The 14541-nt window shown below is 43.2% G+C and overlaps 1 protein-coding gene across 1 annotated transcript in view; it reads left to right on the top strand.

Annotated features, from left to right (window-relative positions):
- VWA3B (von Willebrand factor A domain containing 3B) overlaps nt 1-14541 on the top strand; it is a 184528-nt gene that overhangs the window by 144660 nt on the left and 25327 nt on the right. The window contains exon 21 of the mRNA XM_058534636.1: nt 1299-1503. Coding sequence (XP_058390619.1) covers nt 1299-1503 — 205 coding nt within the window. The remainder of the gene's footprint in view (nt 1-1298; nt 1504-14541) is intronic.

Genomic DNA, 14541 nt, shown 5'->3' with positions numbered 1-14541 from the left:
TGCAACAAACTTCCACACCCACTTCAATGCCTATTCTTCTTGGCTTTGTGCTCATCTGGAGTGCTGCAACCTCTTAACTGGTTTCTGGAATTCTCATGAAGGCAATTTGGTCCATATATTGTTGTTAAGTTGGTGGCTCCGTGGGAGAATGAGGGCCTGGGGTTTCTTATGCCACCATCTTGCTGACATCACTCCAATTTAGATTTTTAATAAGAATTTTTGCTGTCATCTGGAGACAAGTTTGTCTGTGGATTGAGCCCTGTGGTTGTGCTGGGCTTACACTGTGCTCTTGCAACACCCAACATCTAAAGGAAGTGACACTTGCAGCAATTAGAGGATGATAATTATGGAATGCGTCTCTCTCTCTCCCCCTCTCTCTCGCTCCTTCCAGGAGTGTCTGACTCAGTAGTAGCTGGGAGTGGAAATAGGATGCAGGACCTGGGCATCACAGCACATTGGCTGTCCCTGGAGTCTCACAACCTGCTCATCAGCCCACAGAAAGTTCGGCTTCTGTTCTTTGTGTACCAAAACAATGAAGCCGGAAAGTTTGGGCCTATTTTGGCTTACAAGGAGGAGAGGGGATGAAAATAACTAAAATGAGCTAGTAGGAGAATGTCTGCACTGAGGCACGTATTTGGGTTGGGTTTGGTTTTGCTTTGCTTTGCACTGTTTTCCAGAGTCACTGCTAGGCATAGTTGTGTGAAATCTCTTTGAAGCTCATTTTTGGTTCTGCCAAATATTAGGCCTAGGGAGAAAGGAATGGGTTCCAGATACGCCGGAAAAAACGTTGAGAAAAAGTCATGTGTATCAAACTTCTTTAAAATCAGATAATCAAATTAAGTAATGGGAGAAAATGCCTACCATAATTCACAGAGATGGTTATTTTTTTTTTTTAAAGATTTTATTTATTTTTTCCCCCCAAAGCCCCCGTAGATAGTTGTATGTCATAGCTGCACATCCTTTTAGTTGCTGTATGTGGGACTCGGCCTCAGGATGGATGGAGAAGTGGTGCCTCGGTGCGCGCCCGGGATCTGAACCCGGGCCACCAGCATCGGAGCGCGCGCACTTAACCACCAAGCCACGGGGCTGGCCCTCAGAGATGGTTATTTTTAACTTGTGCAAGCTACCAAAGTCCTGATGGGCCAGAGGGTGTGGCTGTGATTCTGCCAACTGATACCCGATATCTGCTTTGACGGATGTTTCTCAAGGGAGGGTTTACTGAAAAACCATCTTTCCATATTTTTTCTGTTATGGTCACTTTCTTTGTTTTTTTTGTTTCTTCTTCTTTTTTTCTTTAGGTTAGATGCAAACAAACCAATCCAGTACTTGGAAAACAAGGCAGCTGTGAACAAGGCATTAGAACGGTTGAATTGGCCCATTTCATTGAAAGAGTTGTCGATGCTGGAAAATGAAATCCTAGCTGGGAAAATGTATGTCCAGCAGGCCGTGGAACTCCAGGAGGCTGCCAAGAAGGAGAATTATGTGAGCAGGGCACTAGGAGAGGTGGGTGCCATGGAGATGTCTGTATTTCCTCCCTCCCTCCTGTCGCAGGTCATTGCCATCCTACGCTGGCCTTCCTTCTCTCTCTCACCCCCACCACGCCCATTTCTAAAAGAGTTGGAGCCAACCCGGTTAAGATCTCAGGACTTCTTTTCAACAGAAAGGAAATATCATTTGATTTTACTATGGCCTTATTTTTTAAACAATACATCTTTTAATTGGAAAATAAAACTAAACAGAAGTATAATGTAGTGACTAAAAGCCTAGACTTTGATGTGAGCCAGACCAGGGTCCAGCCTCAGACCTGCCACCTAATCCCTGTGTGATCCTGGCCAGTTACTCTATCTCTCTGAACCTTAGTTTTTTTAATCTGAAAAACAGGACTCTTAATAGTATCTGCAAAAAAAAAAAAAAATAGTATCTGCCTCATAGGGTTGTTATGAGAGTAAAATGAGCATTTAAAATGCTTAGTATTGAAAATCTTCCATAAGTGATAGCAATTATTGTTACTAGTAGTAAAACAACCCTTCTAAAAAGAAAAAATAATTTATTATCTCACTGCCTTATTATTGCCACTTTGGATCATTTACTTTTAGTGGTTTTTTTTCCTCCTTGAATAAATTTTTTACATACACACAGTCAGAGTGTCCATAATCGTTTCATACTTTGCTTTTTAATTTAGCATTATCCCACATACTTTCTCTGTGTTTTTTTGAATCTTCAGATTGACTTTTTTTGTGTTTACATAATATTCCATGGTTTGTATATGCCCTGATTTCTTTAGCTCTTCACTGAATATTGGACATTTGGGTGTTTTCTAGTTTTCTTGTCTTTCACATGATGTTTTAATGACTTCTGTGGTGCATACAGTTTAACTATTTTGTTAGGATAAACTCTTAGGGGTGAGATCCTTGGATCAAAGGGCAGGAACATTTAGGGGCTCTAAATACATGTTGCCTGTATAATACCCTCTTTCTGAGTACACTTGGGTGTGTGTAGACCTGGAATAGATCATCTGAAATCTTACTGAATTCCGTGTGATTTTTGTATATTCGCTATATGATAGTCTGAAAAATACACCCAAAGAACTGACCTCTGTGACTGATCTCTTTCTGGTTTCAGCCTTTGCTAAGTGGTACTGGCTTTGCCTGGTTTTGAGTTCTGTGTTTGCTGCTCTAGATTCTTGTATTCTGTTTTGTTTGTTTGTTCATTTTTCTTTAATTTTATTTTTCCCCTACAAATCGCATTTTTTTCCCTTCAGTGTAGAAAGCTGTGTCTTTTGTGCAGAATGCAAACATTTTTTCACAAAACATCTTATTTCTATTAATGTTATTCAACAAAGTGACTTCCTCAAAGAGCCGTTCACCGTTTCCTTGGAGGCACCATCTCATGCCTCCAAAGTGTGGCTGTCCATTGGCCTTCTGAACTCAGATGCCCCGTGGGCACCCGAGAGTCAAGAAGACCGAAGGTGAGTTAATCCCCTCTCCCTGAAAATACGCTCTTCCTTTCATGGTGCCTCTTCCTCTCTGTTTGTTCTTTCATTTATTTTTTGGAGTATTTATGAATTCCTATGAAGTGCCAAGCACTATTCTAGGCACTGGGAGTACCTAAACACACAACCATGTCTCACCCTCATTCTAGTGAAGGAGACAGACCATTTCGAGTCCCAAGTCATGGACTTCCCAAGTTGAGCTGTGGAGACACCACTGCCTAACAGTAGAACTTGTTAGCATTATTCTTTTATCTATACTTTATATTAAATTTAAAAATGGGAAGTGTTGCTAATGGAGTGAAAAGAAGTCTCTTGTGATTCAGAACAAAGATAGTATGTTCTACTGAATTTGTCTGGAATTCTGGAAATCAAAAGCTCATTGTTCATGGGATGTGAATTATTTGTTATACTTCTTCATTCCTTGTCCACAAAGTGGGAATAAAAATAATTCCTCTAATTTCTTCATCCAAAAATATTTGTTCATTCCCTGCCATGGACCAGATTCTATGCTTGGCACAGGCGATCTCAGGCAGTGAATAGCCTGTCTCAGTCTTCTCTCTCTCCTTGGGGCCTCCGAAGGTGATACTATACATTGGACACAAATTGGGAGTTTAACTGCATTGAAGACGTGAGCCCAGCCTAGTGGAGGAGACAGTAGAATAGACCATAACCTCCATGAGAGCTGAGACCTTGTCTGGCCTTATTTGTTTACATCCACAGCACTGGGAATGGTGCCTGGTACACAGGGGGCACTCAGTAAATGTTTATAGAATGGATGGAACCTAGATCCTTAGAGCAGAGTGTTATGAATATGACAGCAGAGGCAGCCATAGAACAACTGGAAGACAGGAAAAAGTGAACGATTCTGGCTAGGGAGTGGGGGCCGGCTTCACAGAGAGGGATAATTAAGTTTCGTCTGGAAGAATGTGTAAGAATTTGAGAGTTGGAGTGTGAGAAATGTTTCAAGTTAAAGAAACAGCCTGTGCAAAGGCAGGAGGTAACAAGAACATGGCGTGTTCACCAGGGGCAACGACAAGAGACAAAACAGGAAAGAGAATATGGCACCAGAATTCAAGGGACTTGGAATTCTCTCCTAGGATCAGGGACTCACGCCTGTAGGAGATGGATACCCAGGGGAGGATTTTCAGCAAGTGGAAGACATGAACAGATTTGTGTCTTGGAAAAGTTATTTCAACAGCGCGATGAGGCCCGATATAGAGGAGAAAGACAAAATCAGGTGCGGTACTCCCTTGAGAGCTGTTGAGGCCTTGAGCCAAGCCGGAACAGTGGGGAGGGAACAGGTCAGAGAGACATGAGCTAGTGGAAAGGGAATGTGTGGAGTGAGCCAGACAGCAAAGTTGAGGTTGCCCACAAACTTTCTGTCTTGGACAGTTGGGAGACAGAGACATTGTTAACCACCATGTCTGTATCACCTCTGCTCCTCAGGGAGACAGGTGTTCCCTGGCCAGCCCATCTAAACACCCTGTCATTCTCTCACTCCTTACCACATGTTTGTTTTCTTCACAGCACATCTCACCACCTGACACTGTGTACTTGTTTATGATCTGTCTCCTCCACTAGAATGAGGGTGGGACTTTGTCCCCTGTGTCCTAGGTACTCCCAGTCCCTAGAATAGTGCTTGGCGTCTCATAGGTAGTCATAAGTATATGAATAAATGAACAAGAGGAAGAGATATGATAAGAAGAAGAGCGTGTTTTCAGGCAAGGTAATCCACTTTAAGTCTTCTTGATTCTTAGCTGTCCTCAGGGCATCCAGGTGAGAAAGGCCCATAGACAGCCACATGCTTGGAGCTTAGGAGAGAAGTTTGAGTTAAGGAGATAGACTTGGAAGTCATATGTGGTGCTGAGAGAGGAAGAAGAGACAGTGGAAGGGACTGAGCCAGGAAAGTTAAAGGAGCGGGAGGCCCAGGGTAGCGAGCTTTGATGCAAGAGCCCGAGGAGGAGAGAGGGTAAGAGCCTGGGTCTGGAGTCAGGCAGACCTGAATGCCAGTCTCAGCACTGCCTCTTTCTAGTTTTGTGACCTCATAGGCCCTCTAAGCCTTGTTTCCTCATCTTTAAAATAGAGAAATCTAAGTACCTACCTAAAAGATTGTTGTGAGATGATGCATGTAATATGCTTAGGACAGTGGGCAGCACCAAGTACTCAACAGTAAAGGCACTCAACATATATTATCCATTATTGCTGTTTCCATTATTAAAGTAATTACTGAGGAGTTTTGAAAACTCATACAGGATGATGTCTGAAAGCCATTTGATTTTCAAGAGGGAGATCATTAGTGATTTTAGCCATAACAATTTCAGTAGAATTTGGGGAGCGGAAGTCAGTTTGTAGTGAGTGGAGGAGTGGGTATCAGTCAAGAAAGTAAATATAGGAAGTGAAGACTTCTATTTCAGTATCTTCATAGGGAAGGAAAGGAGAAAAAGATAGTGGGAACTTGAGACTTGAGCCAGAGTGAGAGAAGACGTTTAGTTTGTAGAGTGGTATTGATGGTCCACTGCTGCCCCCTTTCTTAGTTAGGGGCCAAGGCTCTCCCTTCACTGCCCTGTCCCCACACAAGGCGTCCAAAACCCCCACTGTCTGTTCAGGGGAGCACCCATGTGCCCAGGACAATTGTCCATAGTTAATGAATGGGGAGTCATAATTGGCAGCTTATCTATAGAGGTCTTTCCACTCTTAGCATGACCCTCTGCAATGGAAGATTCTGTATATTATTTTCTTAAAATTATACTTCTCCTTACCATGTGTGATGTATTCTGTGATATTTTTATTCCATTTTTACCATGCCCCACTGATTTGATTTCATGACCCCACTAACAGGTCTTGATCTCCAATGTGAAAAACATCGGTTGGGACTAAAGCTCTAGATTGCCAGGCCTTTTGAGATCCTGGGGTGAAAATTCATCATAGGGGCGAATCATCTTTACTGATTCATATATAAATATAGTCTCATTTTAAATTCTTTTAGCAAAAACCAAAGATTTTGATCAATGACTGTAAACTGGAGAGGAAGAAGTCTTCTGTTATTCATTAAGATCCCACTAGAGTTTATTGATAATGTGTAGCAAAGTTTATTTGAATAGGATCCAATTAGAAATGTCCACACATGTTCAGAAAGAAGTGGCCACTTCTTTCTGAAAGTGGTATTCAGAAGGTGTTTGACCCACTCCGTGGTGCATTATGGAATCTGGATGTCTGAGGCCTCCGATACTCTCCTCTGCAGTACATTGGCACCCAGCGTAGCCGCCCCAGAGGTTCCTGAGTTTGGGACAGCTTCGTGTTTCTTCGTGTTTTTCTGTGGGGATCCGAGGTGAGGAGAAGTGGCTGCACATGCCAGTGTCCAGCTAGACTGCGCCCCACTTTTTCCACTAGGGCTTTCATTGTCAGTCCTTTGCTGGCCCTGGGATCAGACCTAAGGTGAGAACCTTTATCCCCTCTGCTCTGCCTGGCACCCTGCTCTGGGCACATTCCTTGCTTAACTGTATAATTGTTTCCCCCTATTTCCATAACTCACTGGTTTTGTGGCCTCCCTGGAAACAAGTGCTTGGCTCGCTGACCACGTAAAGAAAGAAGAGATCTTAAGTCCAAAAATTTAAGTTCCCCTTGAAAACTCCCTTCACGAACACCCCTCCATGGCCATGATTGCAGATTTCACCCTCATTGGCCAATCCTGAGCCCTCAGAGCTGCAGTGTGGTAGAAATCACCACAGGGCATCTGAATTCTAATTAACTTTCCTTAGTTCTCCCTGGGAGCCTGGGAGCCCCAGCTATGCTGTCCTGCAAAATTTCCTTGGTAAATATGGATTGTTCTCCAGAGCAAACCCCACACAATTCAAGCCCAGAAAGATCCAGTGGGCTCTCTGCACCCATAACCTTGACTGCCTTGGAAAATTTGGAAGCAGAAAATCTCGTTAAGCTGTTAGCAGCTGTAAGCAACGCTAAAAGAGGCCTTGGAAATTTACCTAGACAGTTGGCCGCACGTGGTTACTTTTCGAAATTGTGACCTGCAGGGAATCTGGAGTCTGGCCTTTGGGAATGGTGAATTGAGTGCTCCACTCTATGAAGAACTGGCCAGGAGAAAGACAGCATCAGGAAAATGCACATAGGGAGGGAGGATATGGGTGAGGCTGGGTGAGGTGGAACTGAGGGAAGGAAAGGAACAAGAGACCATTTGGATTTGAAAACATTATGCTGGATTGTGACTTTGATACTGTACAGGAGAATGTTAGCTGGGGAGACTTAGAGAGAAATTTCTTTGAGTTGTATAAAATGAAGTCAGAATAAGTGGAGTTGTTTTCTTTGCTCCCAAATAATAGTTGGACCAATTGTCGTTCTTGCATTGTAACCCGTCTTTCACAGTTCCCAATATTCCCTCTTTCAAGGGAAAAGGGAAGCATCACACCTTAACACTTTATGATAAGTCAGCCTTTCTCATTCCACTAGTAAAAACGTTAGTCTGTTCTGCTGACAGTACCTGGTGGGAAGACTAACTCCCTCGTGATTGTGAGCTGTTCTCCAGTACCACGTGAGATCCCCTGGTGTGACGGTGGGGAATTAGCAAGACTGGGTTGTGCATCAGTGATGTCATCACAGAAAGAATGACATGTGCACACACAGGCCAGTACCTCGGTGATAACACCTGGAAACAGGGCCCCAGACGGGCTCCTGAGGGCTCATGGTAGGACATAATGCCAGGGTGGGACTGAAACCTCAGAGAGAGAGTGAGGTGTCCTGATGGGACAGGAGAGGATGCCAAGGAGAAAATGCTGCCAACCTCGTGACCCTGCCACACTTAGCTGGGGATTTAAGGGGAGAATCCTGCTCAGGAACACCAGTCACTGAGGAAAATTAAAAGAAGGGAAGAAAAACTTCCACCAACTCTAAATATTATCTAAAAAGATAAATATTATCTATTTTCTGTCTAGTATCCTTATGTTCAGGAGTGGGAAGGTGGGAATCAGCTCCGGGATCCCTCAGGTGACACAAGTCACAGCCAGATTGTCTTTTCCTTCTAAAGCTAATCTCTAATCTTCTAAAGCTCCTCTTTGCTGGAGATTTCAGCTGGACGGACCTCAACACTAGGTTTCTCTTTTCTCATAGGCATAAATTCTACTCGAAACAGGTTTGGGGATGGTCATTGACCTTCCTGTCTGGAGGAGGGGAACTGAGTGTGGAGGGCTTAACTGTAGAGTCCAGGCAGGAAACAGAATCCCATTCAGTTGGTTCGAGTGAATAAATGTTAATGAAGGGACCACTCACGGAGGTGGAGGTGGGTCTAAGGCAGGCCCCAGTGACTGGCCATAGCAGGAAGTTGTCATCACCCCTAGACTTGAAGGGGGGTGGAAGGCAAGGGGGGTGGAAGCGATGTTGGAGCGCTGTGAGAGCTGAGTCTGCTAGCAGGAGCAGGAGGCAGTCCTAGAGAGACAAAGGGCAGGGAAGGCATGGAACCAATACCCCAGTCTTCCCTCCTCCTGCTGTCCTCTGACCTCTTGCCTCTCATTGCCTCATCCTATTGGGATGCCAGCCAGCAAGGGAAATAGGGTGGTATCGTCCTTGGGGGTCAGCCTCCTGGGGCATGGAGCAGGGCAGGGCAGGACAGAGAGTGGATTTGGGGGAAGGTGGGTGGACGGAGATCTCTTGAGATTTTTCTTAAAGGCCCAGCATTTATTCCCGTGCCGTAGCCTTATGTGAGATATTGGTGTACAGCTATGGGAGATAGCTGGGTGTGGTCCATACTCCAGGCAATGACACAAAAGTGGCTCCAGTGTGTGGCTTTTGTCCATCTCTGGAGTAGCCGCATATGATAGCGGTATCAGTAACATCTGAATTACAGATCTCAAAGCTGTGGTAATGTTCAGATTTAAATATTTAAAACATTTCAAATTTTTCTCTTTGATTTTTCCCTAAAAGAGCAATGAATTCCCCAAGATGTTACAAGTTTGCTCTTCAAGCTAGGGAAATCATTTTATTCAGCATCTAATGTATATTTATTAGGTTCCTTTGCTGCTACCAAAAACACACACACACACACAGACACACACACACAAAAAGTTCATCCTTTCACAAAAGTCCTTCGAGTTGCTATTGATTAGTGTTCGATTTCAGCGTGGTTAACTCTTCTCTGTGGCCAGTGCTGCTCGGTCTTGGGGAGGGGAGCACTGTGTGGTAGTTCAGGGCTTCATCCTCTAGTTGTTTCCCGTGCTTCCTAAGGAGCCACTCACACAGCACAAGGAATCACAAACTGAGACGAGGGCACGACCGTCAGTTCCCCCAGTCATCAGGCATCTGCTCAGGAACAGCCCCCGGAAAGGGAAGGGGAAAGTGCGCAGAAGTTTTGAGGACCTGTGTTTCTCATGCTGTGTTTTCTCAAGGTATACTATTCCCTGAGGAGGAGGGGGAAACAACTCCACAGAAGCACTCCCGACACCCGTTTGGATTTTAAAGCAAGACTAAGTGCCCAAGACTTCTCCAAGGGGACGATAATTCAGGGCCACAGCTTTCCCCTTAAGCCCTGGACTCATGTGCGGTATCCTCTGTCACCGTGAGCCCCAGCGGCCACCTGTGCTTGTGAGAGGTCTTGAAAGAAGCCTTAGCTTCCTCTTCAGAAGGACAGGGCTGAGGCAGGAAAGTCCACTTAGAGCTTCACTCCTTTGGCATAATGGTTTGCCTCCTGATACAATGCAAATGCCCTAGGAGGACAGCACACGAAAGCCTCCCCACTCCTTTACGCTGGGTGAGTCCCTCCGTGGCCTAGAGGGGCCGCGAGGGAGTTCGGCACTCCTGGTTTACGTTTTCCTGTCTTTTTCTCTTTCTCTCTCCAGAACCCATTTTTAACAGGGATGCAGACCCTAGATACTCTCAGAGTGGAGGAAACCCCTCTCAAAGTAAATAAGGGGAGAGTGTGAAGATCAGAGAACGCTCCAGGCTGGCCCTGTCCTCACCAAGGAGTTAAAGGGAGGGGAATTATTCACAGAGACAGTTTGCAAGTGTTCTGGTCTTAGAATTAGGAATCCTAGAGAGAGGAAAGGTCAAACTGTGCCTGACACTACGCAGATTCTCTTGATTATGGCAGTCACAGCCTTTAAGGACAAAACATGGACAGAGAGGCACGTGGGAGCTGCTCCTAGTACAGTTTGGGGATTGTGTGTGGCAGAGTTCAATGATTTGGGGCAGGAAGAAATATTTAATAGTGGTTTTATTACAAGATTTTGAATGAAAGATTAGTTCTAGTTAAATCATAGAAATGCATTCTGTTCCTGATGTGGAAGCATGTTGTTTGTTAAATGGAAAATTTTAAAGCATCAAACATTTAGTAGTTTCACTGTCCCCACCAAGGCAAAGCTGAGAGCATGACCTTGAAATTCAGTAATGAAATGAAAGGAGAGCGGCACCATTTTTGGTCCTGCTCTACGTCACCTGGTAATTTAATCTGGCAAAGATGTGAATTGGATTCTCTGAATTTTGGAAACGAAGGGCAAAATCAAATAACTCAGTGGACAGCCCTTCTGCCAGCATCGTTGCCCTGCTGACTTCCTCACTGAAACTGGCACGAGTGGGCCGGCCCAGTGGCTTAGCGGTTAAGTGCGTGTGCTCCACTGCTGGCGGCCCGGGTTCGGATCCCGGGCGCGCACCGACACACCGCTTCTCCGGCCATGCTGAGGCCGCGTCCCACATACAGCAACTAGAAGGATGTGCACCTATGATATACAACTATCTACTGGGGCTTTGGGGGTAAAAAAAAAGGGAGGAGGATTGGCAATAGATGTTAGCTCAGAGCCGATCTTCCTCAGCAAAAAAGAGAGGAGGATTAGCACGGATGTTAGCTCAGGGCTGATCTTCCTCATACACACACACAAAAAAAGAAACTGGCACAAGCTACTTCCATATACCTAAGCCTAGAAGTGTGTCAGCTTATTTATTTAGCACCAGCATTTCTTGTTCTCACTCTCTATCCCCTCTGACTCTCATCCTCTATGGGTGTCTTCTTAAAACCCAGTGGCGTGCTTGTACAGTGCATGTGCATAGGTGAGGTCTCGCAGGAAAGGAACACGACTAGGAATGTTCTTTGCCATGGGCTGTACAGTGTCTCTAAAGTTTTTGGAAAGATTCAAAAATGACGGGGTGGTATCTTTCTGGAAGGGTGCTGTCAACATTGTGGCTGAAGGGATGTCATATCTAGCTACCCTGATTGATGTCCTTCCATCTGGGAAACCGATGTTCTATTTCTGTGGAATGAACCATTGATTTAAAGCCAGCCTGGTAGGTTTGTTTTGCCGTGGCTGTTCTATTTTATCCGTGGTGTAGCGGAATTGATTGTGCAGTGGTATGGATGAATCATTGAGTATACAGTGAATACTTCCTTCCATAAAGCTACATGCTGTAAAAACAACCAGAAATGAATTCTTGCCAATAGTAGTAACCGTTGGAAACAAAAGCAAAGTAAGTGTGAGTTACGTGTACAAAGCCCCTTAGTATCTGTAATGGTCCTTTCAGGTGAACTCACAGGTGTGTGAATGACTTGAAGGAGGGGGGATACTTTCAGCCATGTAGAAAAGCATTTTCTTACGAGGCATTATCAGTGTGTTAAAAATAAACACTGTAGCACTCTGCATTGCTACCATTGGTTGTTGCTCGTGCAGGGAAGGTCTTCCCAGAGTGAGTGATTGTTTTGTATCAGATGAATTGGGAAGTGAGTGACAACTATAGGAAAAAAAGAGCTCTTTGATGATTTCAGGCAACTGACTTTACAGATATGTACCTGTGAAAATGCAGAAAGTAATCTCATTGGTTAGCTTCTGGCTAGGATAGGATCAATATTTGGAATCTAGAGAGCAAAGAGGGCCAGTTAAATAAATTATGTGATTCTACTCATTTAGAATTTTGAAAAGGAACTTTAAATGTATCTAGGCATAGGTTCTAATAAATGGCTTGTCTTTATATTGATGAAATCTAAAGGGGAAAAATGCCTTTCTGGAATTGATGTGGACATCTTTTTGCAATAACAGGATGTTATTAGTCTGGAGGTGGAGGCTGTCTGGTGCCTCAGTGACCAACAGCAATTGGCCAATTGGTCTTTGATGTGAACACTGGTGGCATGAAGCGAGGCGACTTTGGAAGTTAACATTATGCAGAGCTGAGGTTTTTAAAGAACAGCTGATTTAACTTGACACATTCCAGATTCTCAAGATTCTAAATTCTAATGAGAATATTTTACATAGAGTCTTCCGTCAAGGAACTGACTGTAGGGAACTGTGGCGTGAGCATCTCTTTGGAGTATATGACGGAAAGCTGTGCTACTCATGTTCACGGTTCTGGTTGGTACATTTCCCTCATATTGTAAAAACTGCAAACAAGGATTGTGTCCCTGCTCTTGTATACACATGGCCTGACAGTTTCGCCAGTACTACAGAAAAGCCTAGTAAGACCTAGACTCTCCTGGACAGAAATATGGAATTGGAGGATGTTAGAGATTATTTACTTTGTCCTTTCCTTTTGCATATGCAGAAACTGAAGCCCAGGAAGGTTAAAAGATTGCCCAAAGTCACACAGCCAGCTGGACAGCAATTGGTCCTATTTCTCTTGTCTCCTGGTCCAGTCACCTCCCTTCGAGGCCGTTTCAGACAGGTCATTCTGAATGTCCCATGGGAAGGAGTGCTTAGGTTTCTCCTCCGGGTGAAACAGGAACAAGTAGATAATATTCACCATGATATTGGGCCATCCTCTTTGACATGCGTTAGTGCATTAGTAAAAATAGATATTCCGTGAGAATGGAGAGACCCGAGCAAAATCCAGCTAAATGAGAACTTCATAAACAAAAGGGTAGTGTTGAGCTTACATTTTTGTCTATGGCTGCATAGGCTACAAGCAACACAGGTCTGAAGACTTGATAATATCCCACAATTCCTTCAAGAGCCCTTAACTCCTTAGTTCATTATTTCTTCACTTCTGAGGACCTGGCTCTAAGTTTTCATCTTCTGGGAAAGAAACCATGCTCCCACTTCTTTTAATGAACCTGAAAATCATCTCCAAACAGATCCAAATGATAGATAGCTGAATAGAACCCAGTTACATCAGGGCACCAAGGAAGTGAGCCCACTTATTTCCAGAGCCCAAGCTGTATTGAACATGAGTAATGACCCACGAGCAAATGGTGTTCAGGCTACCTGAAATTATTTAAATTTTTATAGTCAATTGCCTCCTTAATTAAAGATTTGTTTAAGTGGAGGCCTGCAGATGAACTCATAAAAAATATATACATATATATACATTGAGTACTTTATTGATATACAGCTATACCACTGCAAAAAGGTGGCATCAAACACATGTGAACACACTGTATATTGGCATTGTACCCTGGCGAAGAGGGGCGTTTGATGGTCTGTGAGGAGGAGAAGCTGAAATGAAGTCACTGGGCACTCTGATTGGGATGGAGGACTAATTTCTTTGGGAAACCCAAGAATTAATAAGTGAATTGTCAAGAAAGGAAAAAGTGAAAAAAATCTAGGAAGGAAAATCCCCAGTTTCTGAAATGTAGCCATTTGAAGAAAAAGGTTATGAGGTTTATATTTTGCTTTAAGAGTAGATTCAGAAGTTTCTATGCTTATTTACTCATTCAGTCAAATATATGCAAAATATTGTGAACAGTTACGTAGAGCAAACCAGAAATAAATGGCTGCCTTTTCTTACCTTAAAAAAAAAGAGTGATATAGTTTTCAAACCATAAGATTCACCTGTTTCAATTCATTGATTTTAGTAAAACTGACTTGAGCTGTCAACCACCACCACAATCCAGCTTTAGAACATTTCCGTCACCCTAAAAAGATCCCTCATGCCCATTTGCAGTCCATCTCTGTTCGCACTCCAAGCCACAGGTAACCATTAATCAATTTCTGTCTCTATAAATGTGCCTTTTCTGTACATTTCATATATAAATGGCTGAATAATATTCCATTGTATGGATGTATCACATTTTTTTGCTCATTCCCTAGTTAATAGACATTTGGATTATTCCCACCTTGTCATTATTGTGAATAACGCTGATATGAACACTCACATAAAAGTCTTGGTGTGATATAAGTTTTCATTTCTCTTGGCTAGATAACCTAATAATCATATTTCTAGGGCATACAGTAAGTTTATGTTTAATTTTTAAAGAAACTGCCAAACTTTTTTCCAAAGTGTCAAAAATGAATTGACCATAAATGTAAGAGTTTATTTCTGGACTCTCAATACTGTTGCATTGATCATATGACTCTTCTTACGTCAGTACTGCACTTTCTTGAATACTGAAGCTTTAGAGTAAGTTTTGAAATCAAGAAATGTAAGTCCACCAAATTTGTTCTTTTTCAAACTTGTTTTGGCTCTTCTGGGTCCTTTACATTTATGTGTAAATTTTAGGATCAGCATCTCAATTTCCACAAAAAAGAAAAATTAAAAAAATTTACTGGGATTTTGATATGAATTATATTGAATCTATAATCTATAAATCGTTTTGGGAAAAATGACTATCTTAACAATGTCAAGTCTCCTCA

The sequence above is a fragment of the Diceros bicornis genome, chromosome 40 (genome assembly GCF_020826845.1).
Source record: "Diceros bicornis minor isolate mBicDic1 chromosome 40, mDicBic1.mat.cur, whole genome shotgun sequence".
NCBI classification, from domain to species: Eukaryota; Metazoa; Chordata; class Mammalia; order Perissodactyla; family Rhinocerotidae; genus Diceros; species Diceros bicornis.
Note: the sequence above shows the minus strand (reverse complement) of the source record. Positions and strands in the feature narration are given on the sequence as shown.